The sequence below is a fragment of the Perognathus longimembris genome, chromosome 22, assembly GCF_023159225.1.
Source record: "Perognathus longimembris pacificus isolate PPM17 chromosome 22, ASM2315922v1, whole genome shotgun sequence".
NCBI lineage: Eukaryota > Metazoa > Chordata > Mammalia > Rodentia > Heteromyidae > Perognathus > Perognathus longimembris.
Window position 1 is genome coordinate 12,038,692 of NC_063182.1, and position 22,807 is coordinate 12,061,498.

At 41.3% G+C, this 22,807-nt stretch overlaps 2 protein-coding genes across 4 annotated transcripts; one reads left to right on the plus strand and one right to left on the minus strand.

The window, feature by feature from the left end:
- Positions 1–780: 780 nt before the first annotated feature.
- Positions 781–16,416, plus strand: Fam151b (family with sequence similarity 151 member B). 3 transcript variants are annotated; one of them, XR_007208700.1, is made up of 6 exons: positions 781–1,019; positions 4,163–4,288; positions 5,678–5,843; positions 8,719–8,936; positions 10,986–11,325; positions 15,930–15,986. XR_007208700.1 is itself a non-coding variant. In XM_048331664.1 (6 exons), exons 1-6 carry the CDS (start codon positions 995–997, stop codon positions 16,087–16,089), a joined length of 831 nt encoding a protein of 276 aa, XP_048187621.1. In that variant the 5' UTR covers positions 783–994; the 3' UTR covers positions 16,090–16,416. The 3 variants fall into 3 exon arrangements, 2 of the variants coding, with proteins under 2 accessions (XP_048187621.1, XP_048187622.1); XM_048331664.1 differs by having other exon boundaries at positions 783–1,019; positions 10,986–11,121; positions 15,930–16,416; XM_048331665.1 differs by lacking the exon at positions 781–1,019 and adding an exon at positions 1,499–1,597 and having other exon boundaries at positions 10,986–11,121; positions 15,930–16,416.
- Positions 16,417–20,776: 4,360 nt separating this feature from the next.
- On the minus strand, positions 20,777–22,807 carry Ankrd34b (ankyrin repeat domain 34B). Its single transcript, XM_048331663.1, has one exon. The coding sequence runs from the start codon at positions 22,601–22,603 to the stop codon at positions 21,059–21,061; it is 1,545 nt and encodes a 514-aa protein (XP_048187620.1). The 5' UTR covers positions 22,604–22,807; the 3' UTR covers positions 20,777–21,058.

A 22,807-nucleotide genomic window follows, 5' to 3' on the forward strand; every position in this document is an offset into this window, starting at 1 on the left:
AACCTGACTGAATGCTACTCATTATGTCTTATATTTGGTGTCAAATGAAAAAAATAAGTGCTAATTGGGTTAAGGTGGACCTCTTTGTCCAAGACTATGTCATAATCATGCTTCACTTTTAAATCCCTACCACACCCCATTTTTTCTGGTCCTGTGTAATCACAGGCACAGGGTGAATTCAGGGCCTGCACACTGTCCCTGAGCTTGCTAACCCTACCACTTGAGCCACAGTTCCGCTTCAGGTTTCTGGACGTTCATTGCAGATGAGTCTCGTGGACTTCTCCTGCCCAGGCTGGCTTCGAACTGCAATCCTTAGATCTCAGCCTCCTGAGCAGCCGATTACGTGCATGAACCCCCGTCGGCGTCACAGGTGACTCTTGAGATGTGGAATTCATTGACAACCACTGAGTCTCTCATTCCCTGTAGGCTGGCTTTGGGGAGGAGCTTAACCCCCAATCCCCCCCTAAACCTCAATAAAAGTTGGGCGAAGGGTCCTCAATCTCACCGTCACCTCACTATTCTTAATAAACTGAGTTTTTGCTCTAAATGTGGTGTGTTGCCTAAAATCTTCTCCGGCAGGCTGCAGGAATCCAAATAGGCCGTGCTGACTTCCTTTCCTCGAAGGAAAGCAAAAGTGAACAAAGTTCCGTATTTTTGTGAAGCAACAGTGTATTCTTGAGGGGCAATAATGATTCCATGGCGTTATGGTGTGACGAGAATTTAAAAAGAAAATATACCCAACTTTGGAAAGCAGTCAGTACCTCACACCAGCCACTTCGCCCGCCATTTTCCTCTAAAGTGGCTGGGCTGGAAGCCCCGGTTGTAGCACTTCAGGGGCTGTGCGCATGCGCGCAGCTGTGGGCATGCGTAGTTCTCCACACGTGAGTGTCGGGGAGACACAGGCCCACAGCCTGCCCTTGGTGGAGTCAGGTTTCCACCCCCACCCCACCCCTGTCCCGTGAAGCGCCTGCGCGGACGACGGGCGTCCGTCACCATGACAACGGCCGCAGGGGGCCCAGGTACTCGACTCTTCCTGACTTCCCGTGCCGGGCCGGGCTCCGCCTTAGCGCGGGGCGCGAGCTTCCGCGCGGCGGCGGCCTCCCCGCGCCACTTCTGGGGCCTCAGTACCCGGGTGGGCGCTGTCGGGGACACGCCCGGCGGGAAGGGGCCTCTCCGGCCCCGCGGAGCTCCAGCCGCCGGAGGTGGGCCCGGTCGCCCGGGCGAGGAGGCCGGTTCCGGGGAGGAGGGTTAGGGAAGAGTGTTTGGAGGGGGGGAGGACGGCGGCCGGCAGGTGGCCTCGGGAGCTCTGGCCGCACGTTGCGGTCGGAGTGTAGCCGTGCCTGGGGGCTGCGGGGCCGGGCCGCCGTCCCCCGGGTGCTCCGCCTTGGGTAATCCGGCCTGCGCTGTGGTTTGACCCCTGCAACCTAAGGTGAGATAAACCGCTGCAGCCTCTTCACCGAAGCCGCAGGAGGCTCATCAGCTGGGACACAGTGGGCTTTGTAGGGCATTTAGAGTGGAAAAGACATGCCAGTGCCAGCACTCAGTAACTTTTGGGTCTTTTCTAAAGTTCTTGACTTGGAAGAAAGTTAGGACCATAGTTAGTATGTCTTTATCCTGCATATTTTTATAATATCCCCAGTGCCGCAAGAGCTTTTTAATAGGTATAATGTTGAATGACTGAATTGTTTTCTCAGACAAAAATAAAGATGTTCTCTCAACATATAATAAACTCAAAAGGCACAATAGGATTTATGGTGAAAACTTCCTTCCCATCAGCAGATCAATTCCAAGTCTAGGTCAGTGAAGGCATCAGAGCATGCTTAAGCTAGACTTGCACAGGCCATGATGTTAGGTATTAAATGTATTCTTGATTTATGTTTATCTGGACATGCACATATTCTAAAACCAAAGGAGCATCGTGTACATAGGTACGGCTGAGTACAATGTAGCAATTCACCTATTAAAAGAATAGGGAGTTCTGGGAATGGTGGTTTCCACCTGATCTCAGCTACATGGAAGATGTAGGTAGGAAGATCATAGTTTTTCTGGTATCTTAGGAAAATATACATGCCATTTTTTGGACTTTGCAAGATAGAAACTTGTGTTTTACCCAACTGTCATGAATCTTCCAGAGAGGTATGAATAGGTGCAGCACAGCGATATAGGGCCCTAAGTCATTTGGTATCCACTCCCTTCCCCGCTTCCTCAGCTATCTTCTTTCTCCTGCTCCTCGTTTTTGGAGCCAGTCCTGGGGCTTGACATTAGCCTCGAGTTTTCATGCTCAAGATTTGCACTCTACTACTTGAACCACAGCTCCACTTCTGGCTTTTTGGTGGTCAATTGGAGGTAAGAGTCCCACAGACTTTCCTGCCTGGGCAAGCTTTAAATCATGATCTTCAGATCCCAACCTCCTGAGTAGCTAGGGTTACAGGGTTGAGCCCAGTGCCCAGCTCCCTCTCCCTTTTGTGATGGTTCTTGCTTTGTAGCTCAGGCTGGCCTCAAAATTATAATCCTCCTGTACCAAATTCTGAATGCTGGGTTTACAGGTGTGTGCCCCCACAGCTGATTCCATTTAGTGTATCACACTATATACTGTGATTTCATTGTTTTCTGCTTGGTGGACATTTGTTTTAACCAATGATGTACCTTCTAAAATGCCCAAACTGGATGTTTAAAAGATGATGGTCATATATTGCCATTTAAGTTTGTAAGGTGATGACTATTTCATTGTGCTAATTTCATAGAGCTGTGTGTCTGAGATGACTGTTTGGGGACAGTGGGCTCCCCACCAAACTCTTTATTCAGAGTGGTTGCTACATCCCATCTATGTTGGTTAGAAGTCGTCTTTATTTGCCCCTCTCTTTGATCAAATACTGCCTTGCACAGTGTTTCATGAGCAGTTTCTAATGCCTGTTGTTATTAAACAGTTAACAGAGGACAGAATCTTATGCATAAGACACTTGCAGTCACTTAGTAGGCACTTAAGAAATGTTTGAATGAATAAGAAGAATTAGGGAGGTGATGAAGAGGAAATCTGGTGTGCTTTAAGTAGTCGACAGATAGAAGAATTATTTACATTTGTGCATTCTATATAAATCTATAAATACTACCTCAAGAGTTCACTTAACTACTCATGAATATTTCCAAGAGGCATAATCTGAAGAGAATATGCAACAGAATGTTCATTGGGACTTCAGATGGAGGAAGCAAATTGTACAAAACTAACATGTTTTAGACATAACTTTGGCTTTACATCCATTTACTTTTATTTATAGAGCTGGGATATGATGTGAAATTTTGGAAGTTTCAACCCTTGAAGATCCATTTCTTGCTATGTTAATTTTCTTCCTGAATCCTTTTTTATGCTTCAAAGGTTCAGACCATCCTATATTTCTACTAATTATTGCATTATTTAACATATAACATCTTTATATTTATTATATACTTACAACATCATAATAAATTTTGTTTTTAAGTGTTTGTATTTTCCTGGTCGAATTATTTTGTTATTTCCCTTATCATCTTCTATTTCTTTTTATTAGATCCATACTATTTTAGCCCAGCAATCCTTCCTGTAGGCATATTCTCAAAGGAAATAAAATCACTACCTTATAAAGATATCTCTGGAACAATATTCATAATAGCCAATGTATGGAAACAAGCTAGGTATCTGGTGACATATGTATAAGTAAAAATGTGTTGTCCACACAAACACACATACACAAAAACACAAAGAATATTATTCATCCCTAAAAATGACTCTTGCTAATAGCCACATGTGCATGAGCCTTCAGAGAATTGTTATTCTAAGTGAAATAGGTACACATGAAAGAAGGAAATACTTTTTGATGTTATATAGAGAATCTAAAAGAATTCAAGTATACAGAAAAAGAGAACAAACTTGGGTATATGTAGAGATGTATGTCAGAAGCTATAAAGTGGCAGCTCTGTGGAATAAATACACCTATAGATCCAAACATATAACAAGAGGACTATGGATAATAAATCATATATGAAATGCCAGTTTGCCTCATATAGTAACCTTTTTACTGTCAACATATGTCTCACCATATCATGTCTACATTTGCACAATACATTTGCTTAAAAATCTTTTACTCCATGAAAAGTATCAGTCTTTCTCATGTAAATTCTGTTATTTTAGGATCATGGAGTGAAAATATACTGGAATATTTTCTGAGAAATAACCAGATTACAACAGAAGATGGCGCTGAGATTGTCTGGTATCATGCGGCTAATCACAAGGCACAAATGGATGAGGCCTTGAGAAGTAAGTTGGTTACTTTTACTTACCTTGGAGCTTTATAGGTAACACAAGTAATAATTTCATCCCTATCTACTAAGTTGGCTGTTTTATTTCTCAGAAGCTCTATGGAAAATGGGGTAATGTTATTGGAATCTTCAAACCACCTCAATAGCCAGACAGTCATGTACAAGCTGGCCGATGTCTCCAAGTTCACCTGTTAGGCCATTATTTTTTTCTGTCTGGAGGAAATAGAAATAAATCTGGAAGGCTGAAGAGTTTATTATTTTGCTTCTTTCTTATTCTGTACCTTACACTTCAGCTGTCAGCTTTCCCCTGGATACCTCCTCTAAGTCCACAGACTCCCTGTCTTCCCCCAGTTGCTGCAGATGACAGCGTTGCCAGGGTTTCCACTGCCTAAGACAAGTTGTGTGTTCTCAACCTTCAAATGAGAGTTTCCCCTCCGCGCTTCCCACTTCCACGGCCAGCTCTTTCCTTGCCTCTGGCTATGCTCACCAGGCCCCAAAGCCAGTGACACCTGGTTCAGAATTTTTTTTTTTTTTTTTTTTTTTTTTTTGGCCAGTCCTGGGGCTTGGACTCAAGGCCTGAGCACTGTCCCTGGCTTCTTTTTTTGCTCAAGGCTAGCACTCTGCCACTTGAGCCACAGCGCCACTTCTGGCCATTTTCTGTATATGTGGTGCTGGGGAATTGAACCCAGGGCCTCATGTACACAAGGCAAGCACTCTTGCCACTAGGCCATATCCCCAGCCCTGGTTCAGAATTTTTTGTGTGGGCAACACTCGACTTGCAGATGTTTCTTTCTGTTTACCTCAAACTTCAGCCTTAATCTAGCATTGTGTACCATGTCTCAGGATGGTGTGTGTCAGCTGGCCAGCTCCTCTGCAGGTGCTACAGACCAGAGTCTTCATAGAGCAGCATTCAGTGGGGAGCTCCGCTGGAGCTACAAATCCTGATGACAAAGAACATGTGCTTTTCAACGAAGAAATGAGCTTTCAGTATACATTTCAGCCATGAGTAGTACATAACCACAGCTTCCAGTTTGGGGGTTGAGAAGAAAAACATAACTTCATTATTTTCAGAAAACTTCTACAAATCTTGCTAAGTCTATCCTCAGAGACTCATTTTGCTCACTATTGGGAACATGCACGTGTACGTATGCTTGCACGTGTACGAGCTCTGTAACCTAGGCGGTGTTTAGCTTCTGGGCACCTGTTAACTCATCTGGAAAAAAGACAACAAACAATGACCTAGTACAGGACCTAGCATGTAGTTGTTCCTCAGCATTCACTTTCTTTCCTTCCTTTTCCATTCCTCAGAATAGTACAGGACACAGCATTCCCTGTGTTTCTGCCTCCTGTTTTATTGGCACTAACTGAACGTCTTGAATTTGGACAGGCTCTGCTCACATGATCGAGGCTGATGTCCTTCTGCCAGGCGCTGAGTCGGAGCATGGTCAGCCCATCATGGCCCACCCTCCTGAAACCAGCAGCGATAACACTTTGCAGGAGTGGCTGGCAGAGGCTATGAAAAGCAGTAAGGGCATCAAGCTGGATTTCAAGAGGTATTTATACAAACATGCTTTTGGTTGTTTCAGAAAACTTTGAGTACAAAATTAATAGCCACACATACCCATGCCTGTGTATTGTTGTACTTAATTCAAACTGGAAGTTGAATTATAATGTTCCAAGAATAAACCTAATACCCACTGAGATATATGCTAAGATCATTTCTTGGGGACCTTCTGAGGCTAAAGTTAATTTTTATAAAGGAATTTGTCAGAAGTAATCTGTGACAGAATGGTCACTTTTGAACAATGCTTCCTTGGTTGAAAAGCAATCTGTGAGGGAGAGAGTTGGGAGAACATTATTGAAGCAGTTAATGATTATCCTATATGATTTGTTACGTTTGTAAATAAAATTATGTAGAATTCTTTGGTAATCAAAGTGTTCTTTGAAACATTGTTTTGGAAGCATTGATAGTGAAGAGTAAGACTAAATGTCATTTCCTTCTCTCTGGCCATCACAGACCTTTTTACTTTCATGAGTGAAAGTTATTTGTATTTATAAGAACATACACAGAAAGCTCACCATAAGCCCATGAAGGCTGCTGCTATTGAAATTCAGAATTGATGTTAAACCTACTTCATCCCCAAATCATATTTTAAATTTGAATTACCTCAAGAAAGTAATAAGAATGTAGAGTCCTTACAGAATTAGTAAAGTGGTCCAGCCATTTGTTACAGGACAAGCTGGGTCAGTAAGCCTCATTGTGATTGGTGAGTAAGGGGTATATAGCCTCTTGAGTATGCAACAGTTTGTATCGATGGGGACTTGTGAGTTAAAGAACTGGCTTAAAATTATGAAGCTTTTCGAGTTTGCAAGTGATTCAACCGTTTCATTGACAAAGAAACTTAGTCCCAGAGAGCTTCCTTGAACTACCCATGACAATTAGCCGAGCTTTGCTGACTGAACTGGCACCAGATCTAAGGATTTGGGAAACAATCTAGCATTCATTCCACCATGAAGTAGAGGATTTCATCTGCAGCACTTGACAATTTAAAGTTTTAGACCTCCTTGACTTGTTAAGAGCTCCATTTTTCTTGTTTACTGTTTCCCCTTGAATTGTTCCCTTGAGCTCCTCACAGATTAGCTTGTTTGTATTTAAATGCTAGCAGCTACCCCAAAAGAGCCAGGCTATTAAAAAAAATTCATCCTAATCCATTTGAAGGGTGATGATTTAAACAGCTGTAAGAACCTGTCTTATTTGCCAGACCATCTTCTAAGAACATTACATGGATTTTTCATTGACTCTTCCTAACAACCCAGGATGTAGGTCGCCGTTGTTATCCTCCAGATGGGGAAATGGAAGCAGAGGGGGTCAGGGGTCAGGTAGGCTGCTGGAGGTCACGTGGCTGGTAAGGGAGAGCTTCAGCCTGGCTGGAGAGAGTGAGGGGAAGGAGGGTGAATAACATGCCAACCAAAATTTAGTTCTGGAGCTTAAATTCAGGACCTGCCTTTTTCAAAAGCTTTTTTGCTCAAGGCTAGCGCTCTACCACTTCAGCCACAGCTCTACTTCTGAACTTCCATCATTTGTTTTTCTGGGGGTGAGGGGAGATGGTTAATTGGAGATTACAGTATCGTATACTTTCTTGCTTGGGCTGGCTTTGAACTTCAATCCTAAGTAGCTAGGATTACAGATATAAGCCACCCGTGCCTGGCTAATGCATGGTATTTAACGTTTTTATCTGGAGTTTTAGCCAACTTGGGGAAAGAGTTACTTTTCCTTAATAAGTAATTTTTATTTTTATTTATTTATTTATGGCCATTCTTGGGGCTTGAACTCAGGTCCTGATCACTGTGGCTGGCTTCCTTTTGCTCAAGGCTAGCACTCGGCCACTTGAGCCACAGTACCACTTCCAGCTTTTTCTGCTTATGTGGTGTTGAAGAATAAAACCCAGGGCTTCACGCATACTAGGCAAGCACTCTACTGCTAAGCCAAATTCCCAGCCCCTCCTTAATAAGTAATTTTAAGTGACTTGTTATAATTTTGAGTATGATTTTTCTTTTTTCATCCCTAATTTCTAAATGACATTCATAAGAAAGTAGCAATTCATAAGAAAATAGAACAAGATGGTTGCATGCTATTTTGGCTTATAGTACTGGTTTATAGTACTCTTTGAAGTTGAAGTCAGATATTGTGATACTTCCAGCTTTGTTCTTTTTGCTCAGGATTGCAGGCTGTTCTGGACTTTCTCTGTTCCATATGACTTTTAGAACTGTAGTTATAACCTGGCGTTGATGATGGCATGAGAAATGACACACCTTATTTGGAGTCTGCAAGGTCCACCTTTGGGGCTTACTAATCCTCCATTTCAGGAGCAGAGGAGTAGAGGGAGGAAATATACCACAGAGGAGCAGCGAGGAGATGAGAAGCTAAGGGCTAGAGCCTGGCTTCTCTGCTTTTAGTGTGCTATTTAATGAGATGGTTCATTTGTCTTTGGAAGGTACACAAAAGGAGGAGAAAGAAGGGCTAGAGCCCTGATAGACATGTCCTGTCTTGAAGAAGAGGGCCCTGAGGAGGGCTGCCAAAGCTCTTCCCCCCCAAAGCCCATCCTCATGATTCTCAGCCTTCCATCACAGCATGAGCTACTAACTGTTTTACACTAGCCTAGTGAGGAGCTTCCAAACCTCTGTTGGGTCCAAAGTATTGGCATTATTCATTTATCTATAGAACCTTCACATTCCTGTTGTGAATAAGTAGAAATCGATATTTTGAAATATAGTGTATGTTAGCTTTCCCCTCTGCTATGACCCTTGATTCTATTTGTCAAGTATTTTTATATTATGTTGTTACCATGAATTTGAGAATGTCAACAACCGTGGTCTAAAAGACCTTTTCACTGTGAGGATGTCTTGTTAACAGCCAACTGTTTTTAGTCTGGCAGCTGTGGAACCATCCATGATGCTACTGGACAAGGTGAAGAGCTATCTGAAGTGTCCTGTGTGGATTAATGCTGACGTTCTTCCGGGTCCAAATGGGAGTAGCAAAGTAGTAGATGCGAAACCATTTATAGACACCGTGACATCCTTCTTTCCAGATGTGACATTTTCCCTGGGCTGGACAACAGGCTGGCATCCTGAAAAAGTCAATGAAGGTGATCGATCATTCTATGATGTGTTTATCATTAGTCAAATTAAAATATCCTCCAATTATAAAAATAGGACCTTTAATACAAAGCCAAAAACAACAAAAACAAAACACCTTCCAACAAAAGCTGAGATCCTAAGTGCTGAGAAAGAGCTGCCCTTCGGGTGTAGGTTTGACTCTCTATTTCATACTGCTACTGCGTCCATCCTGCTACAGGTGGACCTGACATTCAGCTTCTTCCTACACTCTCTTGGCTCATGTTTGTATTTCTTTGCAAATCCTTAGGCAGTGATGTCCCAGTGCTCTGGGACATTTGTCCACATGCTAAAAATCATAAACTAAATGGAATTTGGAGCCTATAGAGTTTTTTATCCATGGGCTTCAGGGCACTCTTTTTTATTTGTTTGTTTGTTATGGTCTTGTGGCTTGAACTCAGAGCCTTGGGTCCTATCCCTGAGCTTTTGTGTTCAAGGCCAGAACTCTACCACTTGAGCCACATCTCTACTTCTGGGGTTTTGGTGGTTAATTGGAGATAAGAGTCTCACAGACTTTCCTATCTGGGCTGGCTTCCAATTGCGATCCTCAGACCTCAGCCTTCTGAGTAGGTAGGATTATTGATGTGAGCTACTCATTTTAACATTAGTTGGCTATTGCCTTGTATTATCATTATTTATGGCGGGGGAGGTTGCTGGGGATTGAACATATTGCTCTACCACTGAGTTGTTCCCCCCAATTCCAGCTGTAAAATTTTCATGTTAAGCATGAGGTTAGAGTAACTGCTATCTAGTGGGTAATGACACTTAGATTGTGACCCTTTTAGTCAATAATTGATACAATTGAGAGAGAGAAAAATTAAACCTAACTCATTTAAACATTTCTAATCATTTAAGGTTTTAATTGTTTCATTGAGGTGTGTAATCCATGAATAAATCCATAAATAAATAAATAAATCCATAAATAAATACTTCATTTATTTATTTGTTTGTTTGTTTGGGGGCCAACACTAGAACTAGGCATTTTCAGTCACTGTTGGACCTCTACCACACTCCCAGCATAGCATTTTGCTGGTTATTTGGAGATTGAGTCTTTCAGACTTTTCTGCCCACGTTGGCTTTGAACCTTGATTCTCAGATCTCTGCCTCTTGAGTATCTAGTATTACAGACATAAGCCATTGATGCCTTACTTGCGGGGCGGGGGTCCTTTGCTTCTGTTTTTGTTTGTATGCACTTAAAGGTCTTAGAAATGCTGAAGTAAATTAAAATTGTTTCAAATTGCTTTTTTTTTCTTACTTAAGAGATTAGTAAAACTTTCTTGGATAGTTTTTTCTGTTTTTGTTTTGTTTTAATTTGGTGCTAGAAATTGAACCCAAGCCTGGCATATTTTAAGCTCATGCTCTATCACTGAGCTATGGTTTTTACATACATTTTCCATTACAGATATTTTCTTGGATAACCAAGTATGGGAGTGCATGCCTGTAGTTCCGAAGAATCACAGAAGCATCACAAGTTTGAGGTCATCTGAGCTATATACTGAGAGCCCTGTCTCTTTAATGTTAAAGAAACAAAAAACTTGGTTGGGTTGGAGATAGAACGCAGTGTTAGGGGCTGGGGATATAGCCTAGTGGCAAGAGTGCTTGACTTGTATACATGAGGCCCTGGGTTCGATTCCCCAGCACCACATATACAGAAAACAGCCAGAAGTGGCGCTGTGGCTCAAGTGGCAGAGTGCTAGCCTTGAGCAGAAAGAAGGCAGGGACAGTGCTCAGGCCCTGAGTTCAAGGCCCAAGACTGGCAAAAAAAAAAAAAAAAAACTCAGTGTTAGACAATTTGCTTGCCTTGAGTGAGACCCTCAGTACATGCCTCTTACCACACAATGAGAAAAATTCCCTTGTATCGTGATGCTTCAGTTTACTCTGAATCAAATTGGGAAAAGTTTACCAAGTATTCATTTACCTGTAGTTTTGCAATAGATTTATCTATTTGGGGCTAATTTGATGTTTTTATTTAATTGACATTCAAGATTTCAATTCGCTTCCCTTTTTCCTTTTCATTTCAGGGTACAGTTGGACAATGGTGAAAGAGATGGAATATATATGCAGCGGCCTCAGCCAGCCTGTGACGTTCCCAGTCAGGGCAGCACTGGTCAGGCAATCTTGCTCTCAGCTACTTTGGCTAGTAAAGAAATCCAACAGGTATGTATTAGTTTAACAAGGTAAGGTGTGTAAGTGAGTATATGTGAGAGAATCAACAGAGCTTGAAAGTCCTAGCACAGTGTGTGTGTGAGGAAAAGGAAATGACACTGTTGTGTCTATGTACAGATTCCCCCCCACAAGATTGAGGCTCTGTGGACTTCGTCCTGCTTAACAGCTAGTCTTTTAACCTGCTCCATACAAAAGGTTATGTATATAATTGGTGCCCGCCAAACGCTGTCATCTTTCGTTATTATTGCACAGTCACTAACTGATAAGAGGAGATAAATTAGTTTCTCTCTGAATTCCATCATCTCAGCCCTTGGCTTCTTTTTGCTCAAGGCTAGCACTCTACCACTTGAGCCACAGTGCCACTTCTGGCTTTTTCTGTGTATGTGGTACTGAGGAATTGAACCCAGGGCTTCATGTATATAGGAAAAGCCAGAGGTAGAGTGCTAGCCTTGAGCAAAAAGAAGCCAGGGACAGTGCTCAGGCCCTGAGTTCAAGCCCCAGCACTGGCAAAAAAAATATTTTTTTTCCTTTCTCTTTTTTCTTGGATCTCCATACTGCATATTTTGGGTGTTTTAATCCTTGAAAGTTTGTTCACATTTTTCCTTGTTTTTTATCCCCTTTATTTTCTTTTCTGAGTGTATAATTTCAAATAAACTCTTTGAGTTTAGGAGTATTTCTTTTGCTCGAGTCTGTTTAGAAAGCTCTCTGTTGTGTTTTTCATGTCATTCTTGTATTCTTTAGTTCCAGGATTTCTGTTGGTTCTTATTTTATAAATTTGTCTCTGATACATTTCTGATTTTGCTCATATGTTGATTTCCTGATATCATTCTCTACCTGTGTTCTCTTGTAGCTTGCTGAGCTTCTTTAGAACAGTGTTTTTACTTTCACAGATATATCATAGTTTTCCCTTTCTTTTAGGTTGTTTACAACAGAATTATTGTGAGCTGAGCACTGATCGCTCCTACCTGTAATCCTAGCTCCTCAGGAGGCTGAGAGTGAGAGATCAAAGCCAGCCCAGGTAGAAAAGTCCATGAGAATCTCCAAAAAACAGCGAAGAAGTGTGCCTAAAGTAATAGAGCCACTAGCTGAGCAAAGTTAGGCCAGTAAGATACCCTGAATGTAGAAACCTGTGAGAGGAAGAGCAGTAGCAGCAGGAGGAGGAGGAAGAAGAGAAGGAGGATGGAAGAGGAAGAAGAAGAGGGGGAGGGGAAGAGGGAGAAGGAAGAAAGGAAAGGAAAAGAAGGAAGGAGGGACGGAGGGAGGGAGGAAGGAAGGAAGGAAGGAAGGAAGGAAGGAAGGAAGGAAGGAAAGAAACAACCAAGCAAGGAAGCAAGCAAGGAAGGAAGGAAATGATTGTGTTCCTTTGGTAGAGTTATATTGTCACATGTCCTTGAAATTTTCAACTCTACTGAGCTTTTAGGCAGAAAGACCTTCCCCAGTCCGACTGTGTCAAGATTCTGTGGGTCTTCCATGACTCTTCTCTGGATGCACATACTTTATCCATCTTATTTCCTCTTTTGTGCTTTCTCTTCAGCCTGGACAGCCAGGCTGAGGGCTGGAGATTTCTTTTTTTTTTTTTTTGGCCAGTCCTAGCCTGTGAACTCAGGGCCTGAGCACTGTCCCTGGCTTCTTTTTTTGCTCAAGGCTAGCACTCTGCTACTTGAGCCACAGCACCACTTCTGGCCATTTTCTGTATATGTGGTGCTGAGGAATTGAACCCAGGGCCTCATGTATACGAGGCAAGCACTCTTGCCACTAGGCCATATCCCCAGCCCCGAGATTTCTTACTTATTTTCCCTACTGTAATGATCTAAAGTGTTGAAGCATGTTTTCCAAATTCAGAAGAGCCAGTCTGGCTATCAGTTCGTGCTCATGCGTGGTCTGCAGAGGCTTTTGTGTGCCATCTGTGAGGATGTCCGTGGATGAGGCGTCACAGGGCACTGGGGGTGTACATGGGTCAGTGGAGCATCCTCAAGTATCCTTCCTCCAAGGTTTAGAAGCAGAGCTCTTGGAGTCTGTGACATGATTAATATAAACTACCCCACTTTGTTGAGTCCCATGGCTTGGTTGCTTTGAGCCTTCAGCCTTTTCCTTCTAGTTGCCCTGAGACTTGATCAGATTCCCTCAGTATCCTGGGGAAGCTGAGAATGAATCAGACTTCTTGGCCATCATCCAAGTGCAGGGAAACTGGATTACACTGGGAGATTGGGGATGTGGATAAAGTGAAACTGTTCTTTTTCACACTTCTCCAATGTGTCTCCTTAATACTTTTCTCCTTGGGTGGTTGTCAAAAGTCATTGCTCCTCTAGGAGGATGAGAGCTGAAAACTATATTGTGATGTGTGCTCTTATAACTCATTGAAGACGACAGTCATGCCTACGTCTAGCTATATGTGGAGGTGGGGAATGTGGTTTTTATTTTGTATGACTCTTATGTCTAGATAAGAATTCAGTGGCTTTATTAAGTAAAAATGGGAATTGGTATTGAACAAAACTACCAGTTCCTGTCACACAGTTACATAAATTGTTATTTAAATAAGTAAGAAATCGGCTAGAATAAACCACTAGAATAAAGGATCATGCTGTGAAAAGTCCTTCCTTCCGTCTACCCCAGTCTCCCTGTCCAGTCTTGTTAACCACAGTGATCAGTTTCTTGTTAACCTGCTATTAGCTTCTTTGTAAATATAAGCAAATATGTAAATATAGATTCTTGTTTTCCCTCCTTGTCAAATGAAATATCCATGGCATACATGTAGCTTATTCAGTAAGAGGAAAAGAGTGAGGTGAGGGTCTTCAGGGGAAAGGAGAGGTCGTGAAGGGAGCAGAGACACAAAGTTCCCTCCTGAGGTACTGTTTGTGTTTTGGTTATCCTGACTTGTGCTTGATGATCATTTGTTAAAATTATATAATGTGTGTTTTTTAGACAGTAAAAAGCCTTAAAATATAGGTAGTGAATTGGTTTGAATAGATATGATACCCTTTAGCAATTTTATTTTTTCATTTTTATTTAAATACAATAGGGGGAATATAAAATGAGGCAAGCTAACACTGTAAGGTTCTTCTTTTAACCAAAATGATCATATCTGTGTCTTTTTATAAGTCTTGTCACCATGGTTCCCAGATAAATTAATAGATTCCATTCTAGCATGAAATATAGGCTTCAAAGAGAATTTTCACTTTTCCTTTCCTCTGTGATCTGTGCTGTAGTTTAAAATTATTTCTGGTTTGTCATATAATACTGCTGTGGAACAAAATCTAAAGTACTTTCCTTTGTTATATTTCCAAAATGGTGTAGCTGTTCATGAAGGCAGCAATATATCACTGTCACAAGACCAGGTGCCCAAGCACAGCTATTTCTTACGGTTAGTAGAAGAAATGTTCTGGAGATCCCACCCACCCCCAATTGTGGCAAGTTTATGGGAAAAATAAATATGAAACTACATAGAGCTTTGCTTTTTCGTTGAGACTAATGCAACCATATCACTGAAAGAAATGATTTTTTTAAACTAGGCTTGGGGCTTGAACTCGGCCAGGGCACTGTCTCTGAACTCTTTTAAGAGCTCAAGGCTAGTAGTGCTCTACCCTTGAGCCACAGCTCTTTGATGGTTAATTGGAGATAAGAGTCTCACAGACTTTCCTTCCTGGGTTGGCTTGTAATTGTGATCCTCAGATCTCAGCCTCCTGAGTAGCTAGGGTTATAAATATGGGCCAGCTGTGCCCAGTAACAGCTGTAATTTTGACATGAGGTAACAGATTCTTTGATGAACAACACAGTCCCTTCAGTTTCTTTTTCCAAAATTTGACCCATTTTTTTGAACAACTAGTCTCCCTTCCTTCCTTCCTTCCTTCCTTCCTTCCTTCCTTCCTTCCTTCCTTCCTTCCTTCCTTCCTTCCTTCCTTCCTTCCTTCCTTCCTTCCCTCCCTCCCTCCCTCCCTCCCTCCCTCCCTCCCTCCCTCCCTCCCTCCCTCCTCTCCTTCTTCTTTTGCCAGTCCTGGGGTTTGGGACACTGGCCTGAGCACTGTCCCTGGCATCTTTGTGCTCCAGGCTAGCACTGTACCACTTGAGCCGCAGCACCACTTCTGGCTTTTTCTTTGTATGTGGTGCTGAGGAATCGAACCAGGGCTAGGCAAGCACTTTACAGCTAGGCCACATTCCCAGCCCTGTGGTCTGGGTTTCTTTTCTTTCCTTTTTTTTTTTTTCTTTGTCTTTTGTTTTTTGCCAGTCCTGGGGCTTGGGACTCAGGGCCTGAGCACTGTCCCTGGCTTCTCTTTTGCTAAGGCTAGCACTCTGCCACTTGAGCCACAGTGCCACCTCTGGCTGTTTTCTATATATGTGGAGCTGGGGCATCGAACCCATGGCTTCATGTATACAAGGCAAGCACTCTTTTTGCCAGCCCTGCGGTCTGGGTTTCTAAAAGCCATATAAGGACCGGGATGTAGCTCCGTGTCAAAGTGCTTGCCTAGCAAGTGCAATGTCTGGGTTCGTTCCCCAGTACCAAAACAGAAAAGACAAATATATTTAAAACCCAAACAAAAATAAATAAAAGCCGTGTATTATTTCCATAATTCAAATATATCTATTATACAGTTTTGACAATACCAGTATGAACTTTTTTTAAATCTCTAGCCTCTTTGTTGTTGATAAAAGAATGAAAAAGAAAAATATAGTTTTAGCTAATTAAATTTGTGTACATTTGGTATAGAAATAAATGTGTATTTTTAGACTTAGGAGAATCACTTGCCACTGTTTCTTACCCCCAAAAAAGCTTTTAACTATATAGTTCTCTTATTTTAATACAGGTACAGCCTGACTATTTGGACTGGAAAAACTGATAACTATTCCGTTGAAGATTTGCTTTATATTAGAGAAAATTTTAATAAAAATCAAGTTTTCTATGACATTTTGGAACCACAAAATCAAGAATTTAAACAAGCCATTGGACTCACAGTTAATTTCTAAGAAACTTTGTCTGCCATGTTTTGGTATCATATCTATCTGTGCTCTATTTTTGCAATTATTTGACAAAGGTGAAAGGGACAAATTTTCTTTTTAGTATTTTAACAACTGACATATTTTCTTTAGTTACAGTAAAAATACTTAATTTGGGTATAATGATGCATGTTTGTAATTCTAGCATTTGGACGGCTGGGGCAGATGGCTACATAGTGAAGCCTTGTCTTAAAACAATAACAACAGACACGTTAATTAGTTTTCTCCTAATAGACATACATTTATTTTGTGAAAAGACTTGAATTAATAAATAAATTTCATTTTGGTGAAATTTGACCCTCTGTCCAGAATGAATTACTACTTGATTCTTTTGCCCTGAATAGTTTTTTTTTTCTGGTCCCAAAGCTTGAACTCTGGGCCCGGGTGCTGTTCCTGAGCTTCCTTTGCTTAAGGTTAGCATTCTACAATTCTACAGTTTGAGCCACAGCACCACTTCCGGCTTTTTACCATTAATTGGAGATGTAAGCCACATGGCCCTTTTGGCCCTGGCTGACTTCAAACCGTGATCTCAGCCTCCTGAACACCTAGGATCACAGGTATGAGCCACCAGCAGTTGGCTAATTTTTAAACGTTACATTTAAAAAATATTGTTGTGCACTGATGACTTATGCCTGTAGCCCTATCTACCAAGGAGGCTGCAGGAAACTCAGGCAAAGCTGGAACTAGAATTCTGGAACGACAGTTGTGCCTCACGTAGAGTGCCAACAATGAGGAAAAGAAGTGGAATGAGAGCGTGAGGCCTTGAGTTCAAGTCTAGTACCAGCACCAAAAAAAAAAAAAAAGAGAAAAGAAAAATTATTTTGTGCTGAGATACCTATAAGCCTAATGCCACTTAGGATAAGGTTTAGAGGTATAATTTTAAACTGTTCTTAGAAATAAAAACAAAGAATTATAAAATCTATTCTGTTGAAGAGTAAATTTGAATGATTATGCAGGGGGAAAAACCAACCTTAATCCCTACGTAATCCTCACACAGGTGGTGATAAGCAGGGCTGGAACCCTTAGCCATGAAAGCTGAATCAGAGCCACAAAGGGCACTTGTGGGGGCGCCTTGCCGGCGGGATAGGTACAGCCAGGGAGGAAGAGCCTTCCTCTTGACATGGTCAAAACAAAGTGTTAGGCTCCAGACTAGGACGCAGGGATCGATTTCCACACCCAAATTCATACTTTTCCTCTTAGTCAGTAGGGGCCATGGCACCATTTTGAGGAGAGAAACTGTCTACCAGGAAGGTGTAACAGTGGGTTACAATGGCAGGAAGAAGACAGAAACCAATCAGAAGGCTAGGACTTCTTCAAATGAAAGAAGAAAATCCATAAATAGTATGGTGACAAAAGGGGAATGAAGGAGCAGAAAGGGAAACTAAAAGGGAAGACTTGTAGGAGTTTCAAAATGAGGCAAATGAGCATGGAAGAGAGGATCTAGGATCCTTAGCTTGGGTGACAGTGGGTCAGGTTAAGTCACTGAACCCAAACAGGAGGAGAAAGAGGTCAAGCATGGATTTATTTCCCCCCACTGATTCATTGATATTGCTACCCCATACCAACTTACAAAGAAAAATGAAAGTTCCGTCTATCTGACATCGGATTTAACCTACTACTCTTAAGATGTATTTTTCATTTAATCCCTTCAGCTTCTTTATGCTTACTCCTCTCAAAAACAGTTACTTCTATTTTAATACATATTTAAACTATTTGATAGTCTTAAACATTAGGACTACCCACACAACACCGTGATCAGAGTTTAAAGAAAGCACGCAGCAGCATGAGTCTCTCAAGGAGGGCTGCCTCTCTCCTCCCTTCTGCTCGCTGGTGGCACCCAGCAAACTAAACCTGGTGACTGAGCTGCGCCAATCGATAGTAGTTGCTGCTGTAGATTAAAGCTAGAAATTACACCCTTTCTTCATGAGCATGAAAACAAAGGTAGACTTATAGCTATTAAAATCTTGTTATCTCAAAGCCTGTTTTCAACGATGTTATTTACTTGCTGTGACCGTGACAACAATACCTGACACAAACACCTTTAGGAAGGAAGAATTTGTTTTGGCTCATGGTTTCAGAGGGTTCTGCCCATTCGTTGGCTTAGCTCCATGGTCTTAGATAAAAGAATCCTGGGAAGCTAGGGATGGGTGAGGATGCAGAAAGGGGAATCTAAGGGGACAAGATTCCCCATAAACTCCCCCCTCTGAGTGACTGATTTCCTCCAGCTAGGTCCCTGAAGTCTCCAGGACCTCCCAAAGCAGTGCCACCAGCTGGAGACCAAGCCTGATCTTGTGGGGACATCCCGTCTTCAAACCATAGCAAACCATTTATTTTCAACTGCAGAACCTATATATATTTTGCTCTCAGCATTTAAGAAATGAATAAAATCAGTAAGTCAACATGATTTTTTAAGCCTTTATTGGTACCATCGTCTTTATGAACTAAATCTATTTACATGTTCTTCAGAACTGTATCCTCACAATGTGAAGTCAAGTACTTTACTCGATATTAAAACTTGCAAAAAGCAGTTAGCTACTTATAAACCTCAGGTACAATTTTAAGTTCTGAATAAAAAAAATATTTCTAATGTAATGAATGTTTTGTTAAAACATTAACTGGAAAAACCTGATTACTTTTTAAAATAAAAGTCACAGTAAGTAAATATTACTATGTACACAACAACTTGCTTATATGACATTACTGAGAAGAGTAATGTGCCCATTATTAGGCTCTTTTCTCTATTTCTAGAATGCAAATAAAGTTGTTTGTGACAATTATCTGGTTAAGACCTTTACATTTTTAGTTTGATTTGATCTTTGTTTTAGAGCTGCTAGACTGAAATAAGAAGTCTTTGTATAAACACCATACTTGGAAGCCATGAAGATAATAGTCATTTTTGAGTATTTTTATAATAGTAGCATTTATTTTGTTAGAAGTTATTCACAGGTGCTAGAATACTAAGGTGACTGGAATATCACACTAAGGAAATTATCCTTATTGCATGAATGTCTAATAACTACATATCAGAAATTAAAAGGTATTAGTACTGATCGAATGCTTAATACATTTTAGGATTACATTTATACTGGCTTTCTATAATTTTAGCTAATCTAATCTAATAATTTTTCTTTTAAAACGAAGCAAGCATTTAGTTTCCACTTATGATGAATCCCAAACTTTTTCCTTTTAAAAATAAAATGTTGTTTTCCTGTTTGGGTTACTTCTTTTTGGAAGACAGGAATAGCAAGTGAAAAGGGATGCATTTTAATTTTTGTATTATCTTGTTATTGGAAAGATGCATAATTCCAAAAATAAGAGGAATGAAAAGATATGAAGTCGGTGTTGGTGGCTCATAATTATAATTCTAGTTACTCAAGAGGCTGAAATGTGAGGATCAAGATTTGAGGAGAGCCTCAGCAGACAAATATGAAGACTCTTACCTCCAGTTAATCACCAAAAACCTCAAAGTGGAGGTATGGCTCAAGTGGTAGAGCACCAGTCTTGAGTAAAGCAGTTAAGGGCGAGTTCAAGGCCCTAAATTTAAGCCCCGGTACTGGCACACACAACAAAACATGTAGGAAGAAAAATTCCAGAAGGTAACATTGTTTAAAAACAAAAGCCCAATGCAGGTGGTTCACACCTGTAATCCTAGCTACTCAGGAGGCTGAGATCTGAGGATCGTGGTTTGAAGCCAACCCAGGCAGAAAGATCCATGTGACTCATCGCCAATGAATGACAAAGCCAGAAGTGGAGCTGTGGCTCAAGTGGTACAAAAAGCAAAAAAGCTCAGGGACAGCACCCAGGCCCTGAGTTCAAGCCCCATGACTAACAAAAAATAAATTAGTTAATAAACAAAATGGGGTAGATGAATGAAGAAAGGAAGGGGGGGAGGAATGAAGTCATAATGCATGTTTGATGAAACTAGGAAAATTGATGGGAGGGGCTAGAATGGGAGGTGTTTGGAGAGAACAATGAAAGGGGTGGTACTGATCAAGATGCATGTACTTACGAACTGACACATTGAATAGTAACCCTTTCATACAACTACTTAAAAGAACAATTTAGGGGCTAGGAATGTGGCTTAGCTGTAGAGTGCTTGCCTAGCATGCATGAAGCCCTGGGTTCAATTCCCCAGCACCACATATACAGAAAATGGCCAGAAGTGGCACTGTGGCTCATGTGGTAGAGTGCTAGCCTTGAGCAAAAAGAAGGCAGGGACAGTGCTCAGGCCCTGAGTTCAAGCCTCAGGACTGGCAAAAGAATATAATTTTAAAATATTTAAATTTAAAAATTAATGCAAATACTAGCCCAGAAAACGCAACAGACTCTGACCTACCAGTTCTACCTTAGGTTAGCTGGCAGCAAGAATAATAGTTGCCCATTCTAATGACAGTGGTTGACTTTTTAAAATTACATTGTTGCCTACCTGCAGTCAATATATTTAAAGAATTTATATTTTGTGGCTTAAATGCATTGATGTCAAAATATTTTGTAGTTATCAGTGTTCTCTTTTATGCTTTTGACACTATAGACAGTTGCAGCTTTAATTTGTGACTAATTTACTGAGATGAAATTTTATAAAATCACTAGCTTGAGAATATTATGTTCTCATAGCATTTTAAGCCAATCTGAAATTTAAAAAAAAAACACAACTTTTTTCTCTAACATAAATGACCATCTTTCTTTACCGATTTTCCTTTCAATGGAAAACAAACGACAGGGAGGGGGGAAAAGCTTTCATTTTGTTTGAGAGAATTCTCTTAGCAGAAACTCTATAGTATTGATGGGTTCACAGTGCCTAATATAAAACACATTGTATTTTGATCCACCTAACCATGATGACTAACCAATTACAAGACCTTAAAAGGAGAGGGATTTAAGATTTCGTCTGCAAGTCTGTGTTTTTCTGATATAGACATGTGTGTTTTCTAGCCATCTCTTAAAAATTTACTAATTGCTTAATTTGTTCTGTCTGCAATGATTGTCTCCTTAACAACATTTTTTTGCTTTTGAATTCTTTAGGGAAAATAGGAACAGTTGGCATCAGCACTTTTTGACCACAAGATAGAAGGCTGCAAATCTTGTTGCTAACATTGATATCTGCAATGGGAGGGTGGGGATTTACATTTAAGGGTGGCAGAAACCCAGGTCTGTTCTGCACCATGCTATGATCAAAAGAAAAAGCTCCAGAGCCACGCCTTTCTAAAATTGCGTGGTTTCTCCTGCTCAAGGAAGCTGGCGGGATATTCTCCAACAATTCTTTGGATCCTGACAACAGGGAAGGAGATGGTGAGAAGATCTTTTTCTTTCCTGCAAGTGTTTTGCCATCTTCTCCAGTTGGAGGGCTAAGACCCTCTGAGAGCTGGGAATCAGAGCTGTAGTGATTAGCCCCAGAGTTTCTTTTCTGAACTATACTTTTCAAGGTGGAAGCAAAGACTGTCTGGTTTGCATCTGGGTCCTGTTCAGCAGGGATTTCAATACATGGCTGATTTCCTTCTGGAAACAAAGACTGGAAGTTTATTTCATCATAGGACATCTTCCTTGAGTTGGCTTGATCAAAGGCTCTGAGTAAATGTGCTGTGTCTTTTACATCGATGCTTTGGTGTCTAGTGATGAATCGCTTGGAAAGTGCCAGTGCATTGGTTTTGTAGGATAATTCTTCCTCTGGAGTAATATCTTGGAGCTCCTCTTGCAAGGAGGCCACTCGATTTTGGTGCTTTAGTGATGGCGGAGTCTTGATCCAGGCTGGGTTCTGGGATAGCTTGGGGCCATTCACGGCCATTGCAGGCTTCCTTACGGGAGAGCCAGCATCCCAGGCATCATCACTGCTTTTGGAGAGCTCCCGATCTTTAAAGCCAAAAAGTGTCAGGTCAGTTTCAGAAGAGGGTGAAAGCGGCGAGGAGACGGTTTTGATGTCTATTTCGGATGGCGTAGTGCAGGTGGCCGGGGAATGGCCCCCATCAATATCGGCAGGAGGCATGTTTAGGTACTGTTGGGTAGTGTGCCTCCCGGACGGGGATTTTGCTGTTGTTATGATGATGACTTCTTTCCCTTTTGCCTTGCAAGCACTAAGGAGAACATTCAGGGTCTCTCTGTCTTCTGCATTTATAGCATACACCAGAGCTGAGTAACCAGAATGGTCTTGCAAGCTGAGGTCAGCTCCATTCTCGAGAAGCAAAGAAGCCACTTCTGGACCAGCTTTTTCCAAGCAAGCATGCATTAGAGCCGTTTTCCCAGATTTGTCCTGGATGTTGGGATCAGCATTGTTCTCTAACAGGTATTTCACCATCTTGGCTTTACTGACACTCTGGTGATCGACATGTTTGGTCCTGCATGCAATCATGAGGGGTGTTTCCCCTCGGTCATTGCTTTCATTGATGTAAGCACCACCTTCTAGCAAAAGTCTCGTGAGGCGAAGGCGGCTCTGATGGACTGCTTTGATCAAGGAATTTCCATCACTTGAAATTTCTGTACTTTCATCCATCCTCAAAAGTCAGAAAGCAATAAATACCTGGTTATCAAAGAAGATGAAGACCAGAACATGAGCCAAAACCAGAATCCCAACTTATTTTTTATCTTGCTACTTAAAATTTCTGAAATATACAGATATAAATGGACTATACATGCAGAGAAAACGAGTTGCAAAATAAAAGAAATACAGTATAGCAATGACCTTCAAGGAATTATA

Excerpts from the sequence above, each read along its gene's own strand:
- Ankrd34b (XM_048331663.1), bottom strand. The coding sequence starts at position 22,603 with ATGGATGAAAGTACAGAAATTTCAAGTGATGGAAATTCCTTGATCAAA.
- Fam151b (XM_048331664.1), top strand. The coding sequence starts at position 995 with ATGACAACGGCCGCAGGGGGCCCAG. Across the intron at positions 4,289-5,677 it reads AATGGATGAGGCCTTGAGAA|GCTCTGCTCACATGATCGAG; the intron begins GTAAGTTGGTTA and ends GAATTTGGACAG. Across the intron at positions 8,937-10,985 it reads TCCTGAAAAAGTCAATGAAG|GGTACAGTTGGACAATGGTG; the intron begins GTGATCGATCAT and ends TTTTCATTTCAG.